This window comes from Rattus norvegicus, chromosome 1 (assembly GCF_036323735.1).
Source record: "Rattus norvegicus strain BN/NHsdMcwi chromosome 1, GRCr8, whole genome shotgun sequence".
Classification (NCBI taxonomy): Eukaryota; Metazoa; Chordata; class Mammalia; order Rodentia; family Muridae; genus Rattus; species Rattus norvegicus.
In genome coordinates, this window is record NC_086019.1 from 91,763,926 (window position 1) to 91,786,953 (window position 23,028).

Here is a 23,028-nt window from a genome sequence, read left to right on the forward strand (position 1 = left end):
CTTTTTGGTTTTTGGCTGCCAGAAGGAAAGAACAGTAAGGGGTCTTTCGGGATCATCTTGACTGCAGATGAAGTGTCCCAGAAGGAAACTAAGGCAGGAGGTAGAAAACCATTCTTTGAACTCTCGGATCCTGCCTGAAGCCAGAGGGTAAGCCAATACGTTCTCTGCTTAAACCAGAAGGCAGATGTTTCTGATTTTCCTTTGTTCGTTTCTTATTCGTTTGTTTGTTTTGAGACAGTAGTCACTGATACACTCTACATAGCCCTAACTGTGCTGGAACTCACTATGTAGACTAGGCTGACCTCTAAGCCACAAAAACCCACCTGCCTCTGCCTCCCCAGTGCTGGGGGTTAAAGGTGTGGGCCATCGCAGCTGGTGCGACGTTTTGGAATTTACAGTGGAGCCTGATTATTAGTCCCCACAGCTCTATCTCCTCCCTGGACAGCAACCCTCCTCCCCCAAACAAAACAAAACAAAACAAAACAAAACAAAAGACTATAAACAGTTGGCAGTGAGGATTTTATTAGAGACAGTGGCTTTGGCTTTTAGAAAAGAAGAGAGGCGGGAACTTGGCGACCAAGATCACACTAAAGAGTTCCTGGCTCCAACAGGAAGCCTCCCCTCCCCCTAGTCCCGAGTCCCCTGGGACCAGTCCACAAGAAGGCACAGCCGGTCGTGGCTAGAATCAAAAGGAAGTTTCGTTAAGTGTGTTTTTGGGAAGTATCAGGGGATTCCCAAGACTGGTGGAGGGTCGAGGGGCTGGTGTTGGTGGCCCTCGGAGCTCCGGTGCACCCCTTGCCAGTTCTTTAAACCGATCCACGAAGCTTCCTGCCCCGCGGCTCCGGGCCCCTGCCTGCGGTGGGCTGGGGCTCCCTCTGTGGCCACACAGCGAGGTGTTGCTGGAGGCTGAGTGTAGACTGTGAGGGAGGGAAACTCAGTGTCACAGGGCAGTGTCCCCCCAGCGTCGCCATTGCTGTTTCCATTGCACAAAGAGGGAAGTGGAATTACAGTTACCTGGTAAGAGAGGTTCTGGGTGAGGGGCTGGGAAAAGAGGCCCGAGAAGAAGTCAATGGGCTCAGTTCACACTGCTCCAGTTGGTCCATCAGCTCTTCTTCGGTCAGGCCGCCTGCTGGGGGTGACAAAGAAGTGCAGTCAGGGATAAGGTGGGGGAGGGGTCACAGGTCAAGAGCAACTGAATGTAGGAGAGAAAAAAGAATGCAGAGATAGACGGGTTGGGGTCAGGTTATGAGAGGAAAGGGGAAAAGCAGTAGTAATAAGAAAGGACCAGGGGCTGGAGAGATGGCTCAGAGGTTAAGAGCATTGGCTGCTCTTCTAGAGGTCCTGAGTTTGATTCCCAGCACCCACATGGTGGCTCACAACCATCTGTCCATTTGTAATAGGATCTGATGTCCTCTTCTGGTGTGTATGAAGACATAAATCTTGAAAAGGAGGTTGGGGGGAAAGAACCCAGTGGGCAGAGGCCTGGGAAGGGAAATCATGGGGACAGTGGGGCCTGGGACAGGATTCAAGTGAGGCAGAGAATACCAGGGGTTTGGCCCAGGCCGTCCATGGCAGTGGTCAGGTCCCACATGGCCAGGCTGCCATTGGCTTGGCCGGTGAGCAGGTAGCGTCGGGGTCTGGAGCCCAACCGCCTGGAGCCCTCACACTCCAACACTGTGAAGGCAGTCGTAGCGGAGCCATCCACTGAGCGTACAGAACACACCCTGTGGGGTGCAAGGGGTCAGAGGTCACTCAGCCTGGTCCCTCTCCTTATACCCTTCCCCAGTCAGTCTCCACCACTGAGTGAGTATTCAGGTCCTGCCCTCCTTATCCACCCCCCTCTTATCTACCCCCCTTTATCCACCCTCCCTTATTCACCCCTCCCCTGTCTACCCCTCCTTTTCCACCCCTCCCTTATCCGCCCCCCCCTTATCCACCCCTCCCTTATCCGCCCCTCTTTATCCGTTCCCATCCAGTTTGTTTGGGGACAGGGTCTCAAGTAGCCCAGGCTGGCCTGCAACTCACAGGTAGCGGAGGATGGCCTTGAACTTCTGATCCTCCTGCTTCTACCTCCAGAGTACTAGGGTTATGGGGATGTACCCCACCCTGTTTATTCAGTACTGCAGATCAGACCCAAGGCTTCATGTATGCTAGGCACTCACTGTACTGTATTACTCTGTGTAGTTCTTCCTGGTCTTGGCACATGCCCTGTCCTTACCAGACACACGCTCTCCCTCTCTTCTTCCATTTGTTCCTGTTTAGCTTTGGGTTTCTTTGCAGAGCCCACTCTCTAAGCAATGCTCCCAGGTCTCCTTTCCCCTGACACCTGCTCTGGACTCTTATAGCCTCCTGTGTGCCCACCTCACTCCTCATGCACATAACCTGAACCTTCCTCAACCCTTTGTCTGCACCCCATCCCACCCTGACACTCTGCCTGTACCCCCTTATCCCACTCAATTTCCTGGGCTATCTAAGGTCCAGCACAGTGATCTGAGGTTTTTGCAGTGTCCCTTGCACACATATAATCCAGAGGCAATTCACCCTGTAGCCTCTGCTCCTTCAGGAGCCATTGGGTGGACCCCTTTCAGGTCTCCTCTATGGTCCTGCCTCTTTGTTGGGACAGTACTCACCGCTGCCCAGTGGAGGAGAGACGCACAAACAGCTGGCTGGCATTTGGTACCACCTTCTGGATGAACACCTGCTGGTCATCCCGCTCACCATAGGGACCTGGGCAGGCAGGGGCAGGGTAAGGGCTAGCCAGGGTTCATAGGACCTTCAGATTGCACAGCACTAGCATTTCTCCATAGCTGAGCCAACTCCCAGACCTAGACCCTGCTTCCGGGATACTGCAGTTGGGCAGAGGCAGAGAGAGCTAAGGGCTCACAGACCAGCTGCATTCAGACCTAGCAGAAGATGGTAACCTGACCAATGTTGGTCAGTGGGAATCGGTGGCCAGACAGAATGGTGTCAGCTGCCAGTACAGAGGTGAACAGGAGATGGGGGAAGCCAAGATGGTGGTGAACAAGGGTCAGAAGTCAGTGCGGCTGGAGGGCAACAGAACAGCTAACTAGGCAAGCAGAAGTCTTCAGAGGCCAGTGGGATCGCATGGGGCATAGGTCTGTGGGAGGAGTCAAGGGCCGGGAATCAGCGGGTACCAATGTCATTGCCAGCACTGCAGCCACCGAGCCCATCGGCTGATTCAAGTGCCAGGATCTTGAAGGATGCCAGTGGAGTGGAACCAGGCTGGGTGGAGATCATGCCTCGAAAGCGGGTCACAGACCACGTCCGAACATGGTTGTTGTCGGCACACACTAAGGAACAGAGGGATAGCGGCAGGTCAGGCGTGACTAAGGTGCCAGTGCAGTTCCCTCCAACCTCCCACCACAGCATGAGCCCTTTCAGAGGTGTCAAGACAATTTCAGGAATTCTCTTAGCTGGAGCTTCATAAGCCCAGAGATCCTGCTGGCTCTGCCCCTGAAGCGATTTGAGTGTAACCCTATGTTTACCTGTTCATGACCCGCCTAGAATCCTTTCACCTCATCTATCTCTTCCTGATCCTGTCTGGCTGCTAGCGCCAAATCCCACACTCCCGGCTAAAGCAAGGACGTCCACATCTGACACCGACCACGCCCCTACTCTGCATTTAACTCCTCCCCTTCTCCCCATTGGTTCCTTTGCACTGCCCGTTTCCTCGGACTGGAAAGCTTGTCCCTGAGGGTCTGTACCATTGGTCCATCATATTTCTGCTCTAAGGTCCTTGGCCTCAGACAGGCTTGCTCCGAATTCGGCCCCCTTCAACGACCCTCACACGCTTGAATGTGAAACCAGAGGTGTGGTGGTACAGGCCTGTAATCCCAGTGTTTGGAAGGCTGAATCCAAAAGATCCTAAACTCAATGCTAGCCTGAGCTACACAGCAAGACCTTATCTCAGCAAATGCCCCAGAGGCTGAGGCGAAGGCCCAGTTGTTAAAGTATCTGCCAGGCGGGCAGGATCTGAGTGTGGAGGTGTGTGCTCGCCACCCCTGCTCTGGAGAGGTGGGCATGGTCAGGTCCCGGAGGGCTCCCTGGCCAAGCACCCTAGCATAATGGGCGATCCCCAGATTCCAGTAAAAGACTCTGCCTCAGAAAACAAGATGGCGGGGCTGGAGAGATGGCTCAGCGGTTAAGACCACTGGCTGCTCTTCCAGAGGTCCCAAGTTCAATTCCCGGAACTCATGTAGCAGCGCACAGATGTCTGTAACTCTAGTTCCGGGGGATCCAATGCCAAAACACCAACACAATAAAATAAAAATAAATTTAAACGAACAAGATGGAGGGTTCTAGAGAGTGGTTTAGAGCACTTGCTATTCTTAGTGACGGCACACGTCCGTGGCTCACAACCATCTGTGACCCATCTCCAGGGAGACCGGCATCCTCTTCTACCCTCTGCAGGGTAGACACAGATACACAACATTTTTTTAAAACTTTGATTTGTTTTGTTTTGAGACAGGGTCTCTTTACATAGCCCTGGCTCCCCTGGACGTCTCTATGTAGACCAGGTTGCCTTCCAACTCACAGAGGTCTGCTCACTTCTGCCTCCTGAGTGCTGGGATTAAAGATGGGAGCCATCACACCTGGCAACCACTTCGTATTTACTCATGGCCTGAATACTATTTGGCGATGGTTTGTTTGCTTATTAATTAATTATAATTAATAATTATAATAAATAATTAATCATAGGGTAAGGGTCAGCCCAAGGGCCTTTCACAGCTGTGGGTGTGCTCTACCACTGAACGTTCTGGTCTCCTCTGTGAGAGGTACAGGGGCTCATATGAAGGCCAGAACACAATGTCAGATCCTTGGGGACTGGAGGTCACAGATGGTTCTGAGTTCCCATGTGGGTGCTGGGAGTCGAACCTGGGTTCTGTGGAAGGGTGGTCAGTGCTGTTAACTGCAGAGCCATCTCTCCAGTCCCCCCTCCAACCTGTCATTTGAGACAGGGTCTCTCTTGGGACCTGGAACTCACCAATCTGGCCACTCCTTCATCCCTTTCTTGGCTTTGTGTTGACAGAGGTGCACCCCTGTGCCTAGCTTTTTCATCACGTGGTGGGGATCCGAACTCAGGTCCCTACCCTCTGTAGCCCAGGCTGGCCTTGACCTCAGCAGCCTGGTGCGTTAGCATTCCTAGTGCTAGATCACAGGTGTACACCACAGTGCTTGGTTTATTTTCCTTGCTTTCTAGGGCTGAGGGATTGACGTGGGGGGCGCCCTGTATGTGAGACACACGCTGATTACCCTCCCCCCATGTCTATTTATCTATCTACCATTTGTAGCTTCACCTAGAGAATTAGTTCCCCCGGAAACAGAATTGACCTGACTTGTTATCTCCCACTATGCCCCACACCTGGTACATAGTAGACGCTCAATAATTGCTTAGTGGATGGGTTATCTTCTCACCTCCCCCCAAAGTTCCCTGACCATAAGCTTTGCTACTTTTAAATTTTTAGAGACAGGTTCTCACGTAGCCTGATGGCCCCAAGATTACTCTGTCGCTGAGGACGACCTTAACATTCTGATCCTCCTGCCTCTGCTCCCAAGAGAGCTAGGATTACAGCTTTGGTGCTGGGATTCAAACTCAGTGCTTCCTTAGCACTTTACCAGCTTGGATACGTTTCTGCACAAGGTCTTACGCTGTCCCTCGGGCTGGCCTTGAACTGGAACTGATTCTCCTGCCTTAGCCCACTGAGCGCTGGGATCCCCGGCAGGAGTGGGTGTGCTTCCTCCATTCTGAGGCTACCCTTGCCGGTCTCCTGTTACCTCAGAGCACCACTGTCTCTCACACAACTCTCCCCCTGGCTCCACATGCCCAAAGCTGGCCCTCCTGCAGAGGGACCCACCAGAGATGAGGTGCTTCTCTGACAGCATGATCTTGGTGACAGGGCTGCGGTGTACACTGAAGGTCTGGAAGAGCTGGGGTCCCGAGCCCACTGTCTCGGGGTGCTGGACAATGACCCGCACCACTCCGGAGCTGGTGCCATAGGCAATCTCAATCCAGTTCCCACTGTCACCTGGGGAGGGCCAACAACAAAGAGAAGGTCAGTTATGGAAACGGAATCAGGGTCAAGACGGGGAGAGAAGGAGGGAAGGAAGGACAGACACGCAGAGAATCTGACACTGGGAAGAAGTACGGGAGGGGTGCAGAGAGGGCTCAGTGACTGAGAACATTAGCTGCTCTTCCAGAGGACCCAGGTTCAATTCTCAGCACCCACATGGCAGCCCACAACTGTCTGTAACTCCAGTTCCAGGGAATAAAATCCCTTCTTTTAGACTCTTCGGTCACCAAGCATGTATACGGCGTACTTACACACATGCAGCAAAACACTCATACGCATAAAAAATAGATAGCAGAATCTCTCTCTTTTTTTTTTTTTTCTTTTTTTTTTTCGGAGCTGGGGACCGAACCCAGGGCCTTGCGCTTCCTAGGTAAGCGCTCTACCACTGAGCTAAATCCCCAGCCCCAGAATCTCTCTTTTTAAAAAATTTCCAGGGGTTGGGGATTTAGCTCAGTGGTAGAGCGCTTGCCTAGGAAGCGCAAGGCCCTGGGTTCGGTCCCCGGCTCCGAAAAAAAAAAGAACCAAAAAAAAAAAAAAAAAAAAAAAAGGGCTGGAGAGATGGCTCAGTGGTTAAGAGCACTGACTGCTCTTCCTGAGGTCCTGAGTTCAATTCCCAGCAACCACATGGTGGCTCACAACCATCTGTAATGAGATCTGATGTCCTCTTCTGGTGTCTGTAGACAACTACAGTGTACTTATATATAATAAATAAATCTTTAAAAAAAAAATTTCCAGAATGACATATAAACAGAGATGAGTTGAGGGCCCACATCGAGTGCCTCAGGGACTCCACTGACAAACTTTGCGTTTTGAAATTCTCAGAAATTTGTTTTTCTTTTTGCAGTCAGGGTCTCATTATTGTAGCCCTGGCTGGCCTGGAATTCACTATGTGAACCAGACTGGCTTCAGACTCACAGAGACCCCCTGCCTCTGTCTTCCGAGTGTTAGAGAGATTCCCAGAAACTTAACAGAGCATCCTAAAGAACACAGGTACAATACAGCTCCAGCACTTGGAACAGTGGTCATGGCAAATACATTCGTGTCCCATATAGGAACGTGAATGGATGTTAAATCTAGGAGACAGAGAAGAACTGAGGGGCAAGCTTGTGATCCCAGCACCGTGAGCCTGAAGCAGAAGGACGAGCTGTTTGGTAGTTAAGAGGCTAGCCTGGGCTACAAAGAAAGATCCTGTCCTCCCCATAAAGAAAAAGAAGAGAGAGAAAAAAAAATCAAGGCTCCTTGAGCATGGAATTGTCTACTCTGTGGCGTGTATCCAGTTTTTTTTTTTTTATGAATTACGCAAACGTCATGTCCTGACACAAAAATTAACTAACGGGTTTATCATGGAGAGGCCAGCAGCAGCCAGCATCTAAGAGGACTAAATAAAGCCAAACAAAAGCAAATGCTGCAGGAATAAGACCTAACGTCCCGTTCCTGAGGAATCCCTCCCCTCCCACCCCAGACACACCGCTATGGCTGGCCACAGAAGGAAAAGAAACTTTGTCACAACTTACTGGTCTTGGGGGTGAGGTAGACGCTGAGGGCGGTGACCCCATCTTCTGCTGGGTCTCGGTAGAGCTCACTGACAAGGAGGTCGTTGTCCTTCATGCGCAGGGGGAATTTCTGCACATCTGGATGGGCAGGCAGGGGTGGAGTGGATGCACCTGAGGCTCCTGCCCATACCCACCCCTCACACTGCAGACGGACACTGCTTACCTACATAATAGATGGAGCCATTGCTGCAGCCCAGGAGGAGGAAGGAGCCGGCTGCATCATAACTCGTGATAGGCTGGACCTCCTGGACCTGGGGCAGGAAAGAGGCAGCACCAATTTAGCTATGTTTCCACACAAGGTCTCACTCTGTCGCCCATGCCTGGCATCCCTACCTTCCACAGTGCCCATTTCTGTGTGCCCAGCCTGGTCAGGCTACCTGGGCCTGAGCCTACCCCTTCCAACCTTGCCAGTGGCCACCTATGTAACTGGCCTATGCACCTTCCTCTCTGTCTGTCTCGGACCATTTCCTTGGCTCCCTTCTTCTGTCTTTGTTGAGTTTTAACTATTTTCTAAGATCACGTGTGTGTATCTGTGCACTAGTGTGTGCATGTGAGCGTGTGTGCACGTGAGTGAGTGTGTGTGCCCACAGAGGTCAGAGTTGTCAGAGCTACTGGAGCTGCAGTCATAGGTGGTTGTGAGCCACCTGATGTGGGTGCTGGGAACGGAACATGAGACATCAGAAGGAGCTGTGCCTGTTCTTAACTGCTGAACCATCTCTCCAGACCCATTTTTGTAGGATTTTGACCCCTGGCCCCATGTAGCTCAGGTGGGTATGGAATCGGCTAGATAAATAGCCCAAATTGCTCTGCCCTTGAAGTATTGATGATCCTTCCTTACATCCCATGTACTGGGATTGTAGGTGCGTGCGTGCGTGTGTGTGTGTGTGTGTGTGTGTGTGTGTGTGTGTGTGTGTGTGTGTTTAGTATCTTGTTTAGCACAGGGTCTTCTCCCTGCTAACTAACTATGCACTCTATCATTGACCTACCCATGTCCCAGCACCTCACTGGGGACTCTAGGCAGGGGCTCTACCATTAAGTTACAGTCTTTGCTGTTCTCTCTCTCTCTCTCGCTCTCTCGCTCTCTTGCTCTCTCGATCTCCCTCTCTCCCTCCCCCTCCCCCTTCCCCTCTCCCTCTCCTCCTCATTTTGATGTGACTATCACTAAGCTGCCCAGGCTTACTCTGTAGCTCAGGTTGGCCTTGAATTGACTCCTCTTACCCCAGCCTCTTGAATAGCTTGGGTTATAGGCCTGGCTTCATGGCTCTGACTTTGCTCCATCTGCTTTGCCTCTGTGTCCTACCTTCACTGTTTTTTCCTGTTTCTCTCTTGGTGTTTGTTTCTGTGCATCTGTCCCTCTCCCAGTATACTTTTGTAGGACAAACACGCTCCAATTCCATGTTTTTCCTTCACATTCTAGATATGGCCTGGGCTGGCTGGAGTGACGAGCACAGGCAATCCATCTTGCATCCTGCCATCTCTACATCTGCTTGAAGAACCCCACTGTTTTCCAAACCCGCCCATCCTTCATGTTGGTTCTTCAGCCACTCCTACAGGAAGGCCTCCTGGACCTTCTACGGACTTTTTTTTTTTTCCTTTTTCTTTTTTTCCGGAGCTGGGGACCGAACCCAGGGCCTTGAGCTTGCTAGGCAAGCGCTCTACCACTGAGCTAAATCCCCAACCTCCCTTCTACGGACTTTTATCTCACGTCTACTTTAGGGTTCTTTTGTTCTTTCTCTAGGTGGGGTGAAATAGGAAGGAACCCTGGGCCTGTACAGTCTAGACACTTGGCAAGAGGGAGCCAGGCTGGCCCAGACTCACCTGCCAGTGCTTGGTCACGGCGTTCCAGACACCGATGCGCCCTGTGTGGCTTGTGGCAATGAGCTGGTTCCCAACAAAGAACAAGGCTTCCACAGGCACACCCAGGTGGAAGACACCTGAAGGTAGCAATGGGGCTCTCAACAGGAGGCTAGAACCCCACTGCAGGGCTGGGGATGGGGCAGCAAGAAGCCCTAGGGCCATGGGTTGTATGGGGAAACAGGATCCATGGCAAAGAGGAGTCCAGGAATTACACGGGATCTCTGATGGGTGGGGGACTGTAATGGCCAGTAGAATTCTAACCAGCTGAGGCTGCCAAAAAGGCCCACACCCTTCTATTGGAACAAAGGGTTATGACAACTAAAGGCTAATTTTTGTTGCTATTGTTTTGAGTCAGAGTCTCATGTAGCCCAGGCTGGCCCCCACCTTCTGGGTACTGGACAACAGCTATGTATCACAATACCCAGGTTATATGGTACTGGGATTAAATCCAGGATTTCACACATGTTCCTTTCTCTCCAGACATATAAATAAATTTATAATAAAATAATTATAGTCAGTGTGTTAACTGGGTATGGTGGCTGTAATCCAGTATTCAGGAGTTGAGGGCAGGAAGACCTGGAATTCAAGGCTAGCTTGGGCTACATGGTAATACCTTGTCTAAGGCAAAATGAAACAATGAAACATTCAGAATTCTGAAGGTCTGAAACACTGTCTCACAAGGCAAAAAGACTGACTCTGCACAGAATTCCCATTCTCACCCAGGGTTTCTGAGTTTCAGGGGTTGGGCTATTTTAACAGGTTACAGGATTCTACAGAGCTCTAGAAAAGTCCAGGAGACATACCTATCTCAGAGCCACCACCTTGTGCCTGTAGCGCCCACAGAAGGATCTCGCTGCCTGTGGCTGCAGCCACCATCTTGTCATGCTCGCCTGGAGCACCACCGAGCACCCGAGCTGTGAGAGCCAGGCGCTCAATGGGCCAGTCTAGGCGAGGACTGGAGAATGCAAGCTGCCAACCGGAGGCTTCCTTCAGTCTGTGGGATTGAGGGACATCAGCAACCCTCACCTCAGAGCACCCTACCCACAGGGGCAGAGCCTCCCACTCCCTCATCCCCACCCTCAGCACCTATAACAGACGAGAAAGTGGGTATACGCCACAGCAATCCAGTTGTGGTGACCACACACCAGCCGCACCATCCCTGGTTCCTCTGGTTGGCCTTGGGAGTAAGAGAAGAGACCAGAGCAGGGTCACAGGGGCCCAATGGCCCTGACCTCCTAAAGGACAGAAACGTAAGCTACATCTGGTGATGTAGTCTGTCTGGGACACTTAGTGAGACCCTGTCTCAAAACAGAACGTAAAGAGAAGGCTGGGCTCCGGGGAGTTGGTTCAGCATACAAGAGCAGTTCTGGCACAGGCCTGACAACCAAGGTTTGTTCTCCAAAACCCACACGGGGTCCTTTGACAAGTACGCTGTGTTCTGTGTTCGCAATGTACGCACACACACTGATGATAATTAAAAACTAAATCATCAAATAAAAATAAGAAGTTGAGGAGCAAACATTGAGTTTATATTCATAATTCTAGCACTCAGGAGGTTGAGGCAGGAGGACTGGATTGCTTTGAGCTCCAGGCCAGCCCAGCCCAGAATAAGATCCTGTCGAAAGAAAGAAAGAAAGAAAGAAAGAAAGAAAGAAAGAAAGAAAGAAAGAAAGAGGGAAAAGGAGAAAGCAAGCTAGGGATATGCAGAGGTACTAAGCCAGGCTCGAACTCACCTGATGGGGATGGAGGTGCTCTATCATCCAGCATTCGGCCTAGCAGCCCTGCATTACCCAAGTTGGGGGGCATCGTGTTGCTCCGTCGAACAGGGGCTGGGCGTCCCCCTATTTGCTGGGGCCCCACCAGGCTGTGCCGGTTTCTCCGCTTCACTGGGAACACTAAAGTGAGGGGAAGAGGCGGGCACCATAATTAAAATCATGGTGGGTAGTCTATGAACTCTTAAACCATGACAGGCATGGATACCCAGTGTGGGGCATAGTGTCCTGGGAAAGGTGTTCCGTGGTGCCAGGATGCAGCCTTCAATGACCCAGAAGCCTGGGAAAGACCTGGTTTGGTGCTGCTATGGTGTTGACGCCTTTTCAGTGTTTGCTAATTTGGCCAGGCCTAGCAGGCAGATCTGTAATCCCAGCTATTTGGAAAGCTGGAAGTGCAAGTTGCAAGTTCAAGGCTAGGCTGGACAGAGCTGGGCCATGAACCTGTTCCCTGATGTTACCAGGGAAAAGCTGTGTGCATTGTAGAACACCCGTGTAAAATTCACCAGTCAGGGTTTGGAGCGGGGGGAGATTCATGCTACAGCACCTGGGTGCAAACTCTAGCACTGGGGCTACAGAGGTGGCTCAGCGGGTAAAGCGTTTGCTATAAAAGCCTAAGGACTAAGTTTTGGACCCCCACACCCTTAGAGGTAGGAAGGTGGGTCCTCATACTTTGTTGGCAAGCCAGCCTAGCCAATCAGTGAATTCCAGGTTTGCTCTGACCTTGCCTCAAAAAATAATGTGGATGGCTGAGTATGGGGGTGTACATCTTTAATCTTAAAGGCTTAGACAGAGGCAGGTGGATCTCTATGAGTTCGAGGCCAGCCTGGTCTATATAGTGAGTTCCAGGACAACCAGGGCTATGAGACTCTGTATCATAGAACCTCCACCCCATAAAAGTAGAATTCAATAAAGTTAGTATGATAAAGTTTACATTTATTTTTTTTCCAAAAAAATGGGATGAAACTTAAGAAAACGCAGACTACAACTCCCGTCAAGCTCTCGAGGATGTTTCTGAGCTCTAAAGAGAACTGGCTGTTGCACAGCTCCACGGAAAATGCTGTTTCCTATTTCCTTTCCAAACTTCTGAAAAAAGAACTACAACTCCCATTGCACCCCTAGGGCTCCAAATACCTAAGGGTCAAAGCTTTATGGGAAATGTAGTCTTTAACCCAATCTCCCCCAGCATCTATTGGGAGGGCCCACCTGGAGGAGGTAGATAACCATTGAAGAGGACATTTCCGCAGGAAGATCGATCCAACTCTTCCCTTACCTGCAGGCGACGAACTGCAAGGGAAGGAAGGACTCAAAAACTTCATCTTGAGGGAAACTAAGGCAGACCCTTGCCCCCTTCCTCATCTGTCTCTCCACAAAACTATCCCCTCTTCCAAACCCCCTTCAGGGCCAGACCCAAATCTAGTGCTCTTAGCTTTAACCCAACAGTCTTTTTGACAGCGAGAGTCACAGAGGTAAAGAATGCTCAGGAAATAACTGAGGGTACTGACTGGGGGCACGGGGTGGGGCACAGGACTCTGCTTACTTACCCAGTGGAGTGAGCCCATAGAATTGGGCTTCATGGAGGAGGCTGGAACCATGGACACCCCTGGGTAACAGAAGAGACTTAGGCGTAAAAAATCTAGGGCATACGGGTGGGCGGTTCACCGTGAGGAGAAAGGTTTAGAAACTGCACAGAGAATACTGAAGCCTAGCTGGGTTTGACAGGCATAAGACTCTAGGGAGGTTGAGGGTGGATGCCCGCCAGTCCAGGACAAGAGAGACAGAGGCTGGCCTGGTCTGGATTGAGATCTAGGCAACCAGGGCTACAGAGCAAGGCCTTATCTCAAGCCAACAAACAAATACATAAAATACTTTGCTTTTTTTTTTTTTAAATCTAGATAACAAGGATGTTGGAATGGTACAAATGTGTGCATATATTTGAAGAGAAGGAATATAACATGATCAATAATTCTAATAGAATGGAGCAAAATTACTTTCCGAGCAGAGATTCTATAAGGTGGCAGAAATCACCCATTTACGCATACCAACCTGGGGTCTAACTCTTTGGTCCTCAGGAAATTGAGGATGGGGGCAAAGACAGTGGGGTCCCGGTCGATGAAGATCTGCATGGTGGGGTGGAGTGTGGGGGTCATGGAAAAGACCTGAAGTAGGAGCTCCTGTCCCTCCTCCCACCGGCGTCCCAATTTTGATCTAGCCCTACTCACGGCTCCGGTCTCATCTTTCAGGGTTGAGATACGTCCGCTCAAAAGACTAAAGGAAGGGGAAACCGAGGAGGTGTCACGGGCCGAGTTGTAGAGATAGTAGTGTAGAAACGGGTCTCCCCACACCCTCTCCTTTATCCCCTCCAACCCTCGCCCCAGACTGGTTCTCCTAATCACCTGGAAAAGAAGGAGTCTGGGATCCAGGTTAGCGTCTGGCGAGAGGTGCTGAACCTGGGCGGTGAGGTAAGGAGAGGAAACAGAAGGGGAGGTAAGGACCGCTGCCTCCTCTCGTGGGATTCACGCATTCTCCTTTGGCATTTCTTTTATTCAAGTGCCAAGCCTCCAGCTTGAGGCGGAGCAACTCTTAATGGACAAGGACTACCACCCCCGCCCCCAGAAGAGGCGGGCATCCCGCCTCGGTCCCGGAGGATGGGGCCTCGGAGGTCTCCCACACTCACCGCTTGCCCCCTACGTTCAGATGAATCACTTCCCCGGGCGCTCCCCGACTCCGGACCCCCTCCACTGCAGTCGTCGGGACAGCCATAGCCCCCCGGCAAGCCGGCCGGCTTGCACCCACTTCCGGGTGTGCACAGACCCCGCCCCTGCCTCTTGCTCATTGGCCTAAAGACTCCAGGCTCCACCGACGATTGGACAGAGAGCTCGCTCATCGCATTTACGTTCTCTGACTCTTTAAAGAGGGGCGGTCTTTCCTGGCTTCGACGGGGCGCACCTTGGGGATCCTTTGGAGGTGGTTTTGTAACGTCCCCTTTTTTCTAGGTTCCCTTATTTGGGTATACTATTTAACGAGTGTAGGCGATTCGTTGAAAAATACGTGCGAAGATCTTGAAATGAGTCTATACCAATGCTTAGGTATATGTAATGTCTAGGAGACTGTCTTCGCAGCCTCGTCCCCCACCAGCCCACCCTCCAATCCTATCTCAGATATGAGAACAAACCAGCGTAGACCATCAAAGCCAAAAGGGTTTATTATAGGTACATACAGTGTGCGCCTGCCACACCGCCCCGCACCCCAGGCCCTGGCGGCGTCTCCAAGCAGCCACTGAGGTTGCCTGTAACCCTGATCTCCCGACTCCCAGGGAGGTGCTCCAGCCAGAAGCATGCAGGGGGAGGGCTTCCCCACCCCCCTCCCCTCGGGAAGTGGCATTTACAGCTGGAATCGGGGAGGGGAGAGGAAGACAGTTTTGAACTTTGACTCCCCTCCTATTAAAAGCCTTCGCGGATGCGGGGCGGGGGAAAGGAGAGGGAGGTCTAGGTTTTTGCAAAAATAAACTAAGTCAAGAATTAACCGCATGGCTCTGAGATGGCGGAGTACAGGGGCTAAGGGCCCCTTTCCTCCCTCTTCCCAGACAGATCAAGGCAGCATTGGAAGTGAGGTAAAGGCAGGGAGGGAGTGTGTCCCCTCCCCACCCCCTAGCACCCTGGATGGTCCAGGGGACCTCACCAGCGCCCCCGTTGTCCATCCTTAGGGCGGAGAGGAGGCCAACAAATCACCACCTCCTAGATCCCTCGCCACTCCAGTTTCTTGGGGCAGGATCTGACGATTAGGCAGGGGGCTTGGCTCAACTGGCTCCCTGCCCGTCCCCATCAAGCTCAGTTATTGCATAAAAAGAATGGAGCCCCAGCACCTGGGGTGGGGTTGACGAGCAGGAAGGGACCGAGATATGGCTAATAGGGACAGCAATCCCCTACCACCACTTCTTGGAGTGCAGAAGTCCCTTCTATTTCAGGCCCACCGTGGCACATCCGCAGCCATCTTCCTGCCCTTGCGGATGAGAAGGTGTCTTTGTGTCCACAGTGCAGACAGGAGGGGCAAGGAGACTTGTCAGACTCCAAGGGGGGAGGGGGAAGGGTACCTGGGATCACTTCCGGCGCCCGCTGGCCCTACGCTCCCCGCCCTCACGCTTGGGGTTGCCCTCGTCTGTGGATGATGTGGTAGGTAGTGTCTGGCCCCATCGGGCGATCTCGGCGTGTTCTGCCACGGAGTTAGCCACAGCCTCCAGCCAGCCGTTCATCTCCTCCTGGCGGAAGAAGCAGGACAAGTCCGTATTTGGAAGAGAATCTCAACCACACCGCCCTCCCTAGCTTCACCTTCCTCTGTCATCGGTATGATCCTGACAGTAAGGATAAAAGAACAGTTATGTGCACCAGACTCTCTAAGCACTTCTGTGGATGGATTCGCTTAAACAGAACCAATGGGCTTATCTATAAAGCAGAGATTATCCCCACCCCCAAAGCAGAGATAAACAAAGCCAATGAAGTACTGAGCCAGAGCTTGCCGAGTCCTGGCACCAAGTCCCGTGCTAATTAGTCTCCGCGCACCGACTTACTTCATTTTTACAAAACCCTGAGATGAGTTGGACCAGCAAGAGGGCCCAGTGAATTAAGGCATGTTGGAGCCTAATGAACAATGAGTCCCCCATTACCAGGACCCTCATTGACTCAGGAAGAGTCTTCCCCCTCCACACCCAAGGCGCAGTACACGCGCCGCGACACATGCATTCATCAATGCGTGCACACAAGTAAAATGGACTACAAAGATGGATCCGTGATTAAGAGCACTGGCTGCCCTTCCGGAGAACCAGGTACCCATATGGAGGTTCACAACTATGTGTGAGTCTCGTTTCAGGGGCTACATCTTCTGGCCTTGATGGAACAACCAGGCAGCCATGCAGTACAAATGTATGCATGCAGGCAAACACACATATAAAATAAAAAATAATAAATCTTTTTAAAAACATTTTTTTCAAAGGAGCCGGGTATGGTGGTGCCTGCCTTTAATCCCAGCGCTTGGGAGGCAGGGGCAGGCAGATCTCTGAGTTTGACGCTAGCTTGGTCTACAGAGAATGTTCCAGGACAGCCAGGGCTACACAGAGTCTCAAAAATAACAACAGGGCTGGAGAGATGGCTCAGTGGTTTAGAGCACCGACTGCTCTTCCAAAGGTCCTGAGTTCAATTCCCAGCAACCACATGGTGGCTCACAACCATCTGTAATGGGATCTGATGCCCTCTTCTGGTGTGTTTGAAGATGGTGACAGTGTACTTATACATGAAATAAATAAAATAAACAGACAAGTTAAAAAATAACGATGACAACAACAAAAAGCAAAAACAAAACAACGAACTCAACAATTCTTTTCTTTGTGCGGTGGATGAGACTGTATGTTGGGGCATGTATCATGCACACGTATGGAGGCCAGAAGAGGACCCATATGTCTTGCTGTATCTATGACTCCCAGCCTAATTTCCTCCAGACAGGGTCTCCCAGTGAACCTGGAGCTGGGCTCACCAACAAATGCCTGTGAACCTCCAGTCTTTGTTTACCCCTACAACTAAGGGATTATGTAAGTCCATGGGCAGCCACGCCTGTCTTTTTTTTAATTAAAATAAATTTTTTAATATGGATGCTGGAATTCAAATCATTTCAGGCTTGAACAACACCTCTCTTCATCACTGAACCATTTCTCTAGCTCCAAGAAGGAAATATTTGTTGTACATCACATCCGTTCTCTTTAGCCCAAAACCGTGACTTGCCTGCTACCCATGCCCCAGCACACTCAGGATAAAATCCTCCCCTGAACAGCCCCTAATATCGAGAATTTGACTGCAAGGGACCGTTCTGGGACCATTTACCTCACTTCAGCTGTCTCCCTGCAATTGTCTGTCTTAAGCCTTTGCAATTCTGTCCTCTGGGTTATGTCTATGAGGATCACATACCTCCCTTTTTTAAGACAGGGTAGCCCAGGGTGGCCTCAAATTCAGTATACACCCCAGGATTGACCCTCTTGCCTCTACCTCCCATGAGCTAAGATTACAGAAGGTAATCATACTCTCTCACCCTTGATCACTCCTTTTTAAATTTACACCCATCCTCTTTCTGGCCTTCTGACTGGCCATGGCAAAGAAGATAGACCTAGTTATCATGGCTAGCAAGTACCTGCCCTGGATACCCCCACCCGCACCCCCATGACCCCTGACTCATTAAGCTCCTCGGAGTTCTCATTGCTTTCCTGTCACAACCCTGATAGGCCTGGCTTCCTCGGTTCTTCCCCCACCCCACCCACCCCCGGAGCTGAGGACCGAACCCAGGGCCTTGCGCTTCCTAGGCAAGCGCTCTACCACTGAGCTAAATCCCCAACCCCTCCGTGGTTCTTTCTATAGCCCCATTACTTTGATTCAGGAACCACCCAAGAAGCTAAGCCACTTAGAGATTGATCTGTGGGGTGAAAGGACCAGATCTTACCTCATCTTTAGCCTGGAGCAAGAACTCGCTGCCATCCTGGGTTCTGCAGGAGACACAGGACTTCAGGTACCTTGAGCGACCCAACCCCTCTCCCCCACCACCCATCGTCTTTCAAGGGAACCAGGAGTCCACACAGAGGAAATGGAGCAATGCTGGGACCCCTCCCTTCCTCCCAGGGGAGGGACTCACTGGAGCTTGAAGACATGCTTCTTTTTCTTGTAGTCACTAGCCACCTCGCTGGTGGCTTTGTGCAGGCTGAGCAGTGGCTCCCCGCCATGCGTGCCCCCTGATGCTGGGCCTTTGGAGTCCTTGTAGAAGCCCAGCTCCCCCTTGCTGAGCACACAGTACAGGTTCACCCACGACCTGGGGTGACGAGATGGTGATTAAGGCGGAATTACAGAACTCTGCTTGGGAATGCTACCTCATTGCCATCAGAGTGTATGCTGGGTCTTGCTACTCTGAACCTTCCTACCTCTGGTCCTTTGTCCTGGCTACTTAGCCACATGCCAGGCTGTTCCTCTATAAGGCAGTTCCTGTTCTGGGAGGTGTGGCCAGGCTCCCAAGAATCAAGAGTTTGCCCAGGCTAGACTTTCCTTACCCTTCCTTACCTCATCCCACATTGGCTTCCCAAAAGCAAGAGACAAGCTTCGAGGCCAGGGATAGAGCTTAGCAGGAGGTAGAGCCCTTGTCCAGAATTCACTAGTGAGGAGTTGGAAGTATGTCTCCATAGTAAAGCTAAGACCACGGTCTTGATCCCCAGTCCTGATTCCATCACAGGCCCTCCCTTCATTCATTGGTCTCATTTTCCCACACATTACCTTCCATCACCCTTGCTTCATTCATTGTTTCTCATTTCCCCACCATTCACCAAGTCCCTTCCAGGACAATTTACTGCTCTACAGTTTGGAATAAGAAGATCTGGTCTCCCAGCCAAAGCCCCAATCTTGGAAGAAGTCTCAGATGGGAAAATAACATACAAAAGTTGTCCCCTGTTCATTGCCACCTTGTTATGGGGGGGGGGGCACGGAGAAACACTATGATCCCCACCAGCCAAGTCTGAACCTGTCATGTTCATGTCTTGGGCCTTGGCTCTACCTGTCCCCGCATCTCAGTTGTGAAAAAATATATTAGACAAGGACAAGATGGACTCACTCCAAAAGTAAACACAGGCCAGTACACACGTGGTGGTTAGGCCTGTGGAGAAGGCTCAGCAAACAAGGCACTTGCAGCCAAGCCTGACAACCGAAGTCTGATCCCAGGTTAACCCACAGAGCAGAAGAGAACCGATTCCCACCAGTTGTCCTCTGACCTTCACACACAACTTTCACCCCAACATAAATAAATATAGACAGTTTAAAAAAAAGCTCCTTGTCTGGATAACTGTCCGTAAGTTCCAACAATCCACTAGGTCCTCAGTTTGGGCTCTGTTCCTTTTCAGACCCCCACTGAAAATGTAACGGCTGGAGGTTGCCAGGTGGGGGGGATCCACCTCGATCACTGATTGGATGCAATCTTGAGGTTCCAAGTCACATCCCATTGGAATCATCTAGAGTAGACCCTACTTCCAGTTTGCTGCTTTGCCACCTGGGGTGGCTGCTGAGACTGAATCCCAATTTATTTATTTATTTTTTTCCTTTTCTTTTTTTCGGAGCTGGGGACCGAACCCAGGGCCTTGCGCTTGCTAGGCAAGTGCTCTACCACTGAGCTAAATCCCCAACCCCAATCCCAATTTATTAAGGTTGGGGTACTTCTGTCATGCTCCCGTCTCAGCTCCAGACACTTCGGTATTGGACACTCAAAACCCTGGCCACGCATCTCCACTTCACGGATTGGAGGATTTGAACTTGAGTCCCGCCCCTCCTCCGGCCCAGCTACTCATTCATTAAATACCCAGAGCAGGCGCCCAAGCCATCCAAAGCCCCGCCCACGCGCTCACCGGTTGGACGACTTGCGGTTAGCGTCGAGCTCGCGCTTGCGCAGCAGGAAGCCCTCGTGCTGCACTGTGTGAGTGGGCGGAGGTGGAGGCGCGGGGGCGGAGCCTCCCTGAGCAGGGGCGGAGCGCGAGCGCCGGCTTCCCCCGCCCTCACCACCCTCTCGAGGCCGTGGCCGCCGGCGGGGCTTGGGCCGGTCCCGTGCCCGCGGCCGATCGGGCCGAGGTGTCCGCTCGGGCGGCTCAAGCCCGTTGGGCAGGCGACCAGGGGGAAGCTCCCGAGGCTGAGGCAGCGACGGCTGTGTGAATGAAGGGAGGGGGGAGAGGGGTACTGTGCATGATGACTAGGGGAGCATCCTGTTTCAGGGAGTCTGAGGGCCTTGGGGTACCGTCCGTCTTTAGGGTCACCTATCTTGGAGAGTAACATGGGAGGACCCTTAGGGATGAGAGGACCCTATAGGTTTTGATAACAGGTCATTCGAATTTAGGCTTTGGAATTCTGGAAATTGGAAGGTTAGGAACAGGGTCTAAGGAGGTGGAAGGTGCATCGAATTTCTGTATGAAGAATCTTGTGTGACTAATAAGAAAATGGGCACCCCACAAGCCTGGAGAAATATGGAGTCTAAAATAGATGGGGGAAGGGGGTTAGAGTTCACTATGTGTGCATGGGTGGAGAGAGAGAGAAATAAGATTCCTGGGTCTGAGGCTCCACCTTTCTAAGGCAGAGTATGGGGCCTCTATTGACCGCAAGGTCCAGGAGGAAGGATGGGCCTGGGTAATGGCTGCCTCTGAGATCCTGGCCACTAAGAGGGCTTCTGTGCCCACCCATCCCAAGTCCAACTCACCACCGCAGCAGGGAGCCCTGGGCCTGCCTCTTTCTCCTGAAGCTGCTCCACGATGTCAGCCAGGGTGGCCTTCCTGGAGAAGAGGAGACAAAAGACCCGAGTGGGATCCTGGGCCTTTTGCTACTGCTTTGTCTTGGCTGGACAGAGGAGCCTCCCAACCAGGCCCCTGTCTCTCTCACACATCTGTGTGCCTTGGATACTGTGGGAGTTCCTGACACAGCTTCTCAATGTATAACCCAATCCCTCCCTTCTTCAAGATTTTTTAAAAATCTGTTTCACCTTTTAAAATATTTTTAATTTCTTAGGGTTATCGGTGTGTATGAATGTTTGCCCCCATGTTTGTATGTGCACCGCATGTGGCCCTAGTGCCCTCAGAGGCCAGAGAAAGGCATTGGAGTCCCCTGAAGCTGCACTTCTAAGAGGTTGTGAGGCAGTCAGTGTGGGAACCAAAGGTAGGTCCTCTGAAGAGCAGTAAGTGCTCTTAACCACTATCTCTTCTTTACACACATATAAAGTAAAAAATAATAAATCTTTTTTTAAAAAGTTTTCAAAGGGGCTGGAGAGATGGCTCAGTGGTTAAGAGCACCCAACTACTCTTCCAGAGGTCCTGAGTTCAATTCCCAGCAACCACATGGTGGCTCACAACCATCTGTAAAGAGATCCGATGCCCTCTTCTGGTGTATCTGAAGACAGCTACAGTGTACTTATATATAATAAATGAATAAATCTTTAAAATAAAAAGTTTTCAAAGGAGCCGGGTGTGGTGGTGCCTGCCTTTAATCCCAATGCTTGGGAGGCAGGGGCAGGGGCAGCTAAATACATACATACATACATACATACATACATACATACATACATACATACATACATACATAGCTTTTCAAGACAGTGTTTCTCTGTGTAGCCCCAGCCATCCTGGAACTCACTCGGTAGACCAGACTGGCCTCAAACTCAGAGATTCACCTGCTTCTGCCTCCTGAGTGCTGGGATTAAAAGCATGAGTCACCACTGATATATGTGTGTGTGTATGTATATAAATATGCATATGTATACACACGTACATGAGAGTCAGGGTTTCATGCATCCCAGCTTGCCCCCTGGCCTCCCGCTCCTCTTGCCTCTACCTTCCAAATGATGAGAGCCCAGGGCACCACACCAGGCCAGCATAGCTTGTTCACTTTAGAGTCAGACTCTCAAAGGTAGCCCTGGTGCTCAGAATGTATGGCAGGTGGCCTGGGATCCACTCCTTTACTCCTAAGTGCTGGGGCCACACTTACATCACCAGGCCCTTTGAGTTTTAAGCAGAGCAAGCTGGTGGCCTCAGGCTTTTAAACATCCTGTTGTCTTTCTCCATACAGTCCCCTGAGCCCCCAAGTCCCCTGGGCTTCCCCTCCCAGCCCTAAACATTTCCAGTCTTCACTGCCTGGTGCTAAGTAAGGCTGTTTCCCTCGTTGATCCTGGCTCTCTGGCCTCTGCCTCCGCTTTCCCCTTCTCTAACATCTTGGCCACAGAGGTCCTTACCCTTTGACCAGCTCTCCTCTGGTGGGAGTCTCCTGCTCGCTAGACTCCTGTCGTTCTATCCGCCGCTCCCGCCGCTCCCTCCGCCTCTCCATTTGCTCATAGCGACCCAGAGTAAGGCTGTGAGGCCCCTCGTGGTCCGCGGACTCCTGGCGCTCAGGCCGCCGCCTCCGCGCTGCCTCCTCGGGTTGATCCGTGGACTCCTGGCGTTCTGATCTTCGTCTCCGTGGCAGCTCCTCCGCACGATCCGCTAACTCCTGGCGCTCCGGCCGGGGCCGGACCTGCTCCGTCACCGCCGGAGTTCCAGGGGTGTCCGTCGTGTCCAACGCTGCGGCTGTTGGGGCCGCGGGTTCTACCTTCCCCGAGGTCTCCGGCAGCCGGTCAATGCGCGGCTGGAGACGCTCGGGCTTGAGCTCCTGGCGCACATAACCAACCCGGGTCCGCACCTCCGCTGACAGCGTGTCCGAGGCCCTGCGGGCCAAAGGCTCCAGGCCCCTGTCATAGCCCCCTGGACGCAGCAAGGGTGCTGCCTTGGCCGCCAGCTCTGTGGGGTCCCCAAAGAACTTGCGCCCCAGCAATGGGGTGGGTGGCTGCTTACTCTGTTCTGCCTTGAGTTTCTCGATCTGGGGGTAGAAAGGTCAGGTCAGGTCAGGCTGGGGAATGAGGCGGAGCGAGGGAACGGTTCGCGAAGGTGCTGGGCGTTCCCCCTTCTGCTCGACTTAGTTCCACTTGGAAACAGGATTTTTAGCCACTGCTTATTCTTAGGAAAGACCTTAATTCCTATTCTTTCCACAAACACCCGTTGGTTTTTGTAGAGGTGTAGGGATCTCGTTCTCTGTCTTTGCTTCTGTCTGTTTCTGTCCCTCCACTCCCCTCTCCTCCCGTCCTGCTCCCGTCCTCTCTTTTCTTTGGTCTTTGTTTTGTGGAGGTCTGTGATGGGCAACTACATAGGAGACAGGATTTCACGTAGCCCAGACTGGCTCC

At 51.8% G+C, this 23,028-nt stretch overlaps 2 protein-coding genes across 9 annotated transcripts in view; both read right to left on the minus strand.

Annotated features, from left to right (window-relative positions):
* Positions 1 to 500: 500 nt before the first annotated feature.
* On the minus strand, positions 501 to 14,034 carry Shkbp1 (Sh3kbp1 binding protein 1). The gene is made up of 18 exons (NM_001271080.1): positions 13,949 to 14,034; positions 13,668 to 13,721; positions 13,494 to 13,539; positions 13,318 to 13,391; positions 12,816 to 12,874; positions 12,478 to 12,558; positions 11,236 to 11,397; positions 10,589 to 10,679; positions 10,306 to 10,496; positions 9,464 to 9,579; positions 7,809 to 7,896; positions 7,607 to 7,723; positions 5,877 to 6,047; positions 3,156 to 3,311; positions 2,631 to 2,727; positions 1,546 to 1,724; positions 1,015 to 1,129; positions 501 to 917 (listed from the first exon to the last, which is right to left on the minus strand). The coding sequence occupies exons 1-18, from the start codon at positions 14,032 to 14,034 to the stop codon at positions 686 to 688; spliced, it is 2,115 nt and encodes a 704-aa protein (NP_001258009.1). The 3' UTR covers positions 501 to 685.
* A 419-nt stretch (positions 14,035 to 14,453) lies between these two features.
* The window catches only part of Sptbn4 (spectrin, beta, non-erythrocytic 4), an 87,592-nt gene continuing 79,017 nt past the window's right edge, over positions 14,454 to 23,028 (minus strand). For 4 of the 8 annotated variants that reach the window (XM_039111540.2, XM_039111543.2, XM_017589122.2 and 1 more), the window contains 6 exons: positions 22,048 to 22,667; positions 20,527 to 20,599; positions 19,688 to 19,980; positions 17,941 to 18,114; positions 17,752 to 17,794; positions 14,454 to 15,529 (listed from right to left, as the gene is read on the minus strand). In XM_039111540.2, coding sequence (XP_038967468.1) covers positions 15,371 to 15,529; positions 17,752 to 17,794; positions 17,941 to 18,114; positions 19,688 to 19,980; positions 20,527 to 20,599; positions 22,048 to 22,667 — 1,362 coding nt within the window. In that variant the 3' untranslated portion in view covers positions 14,454 to 15,370. The remainder of the gene's footprint in view (positions 15,530 to 17,751; positions 17,795 to 17,940; positions 18,115 to 19,687; positions 19,981 to 20,526; positions 20,600 to 22,047; positions 22,668 to 23,028) is intronic. The other 4 variants (XM_017589120.3, XM_063261472.1, XM_008759141.4 and 1 more) reach the window with 3 other exon arrangements.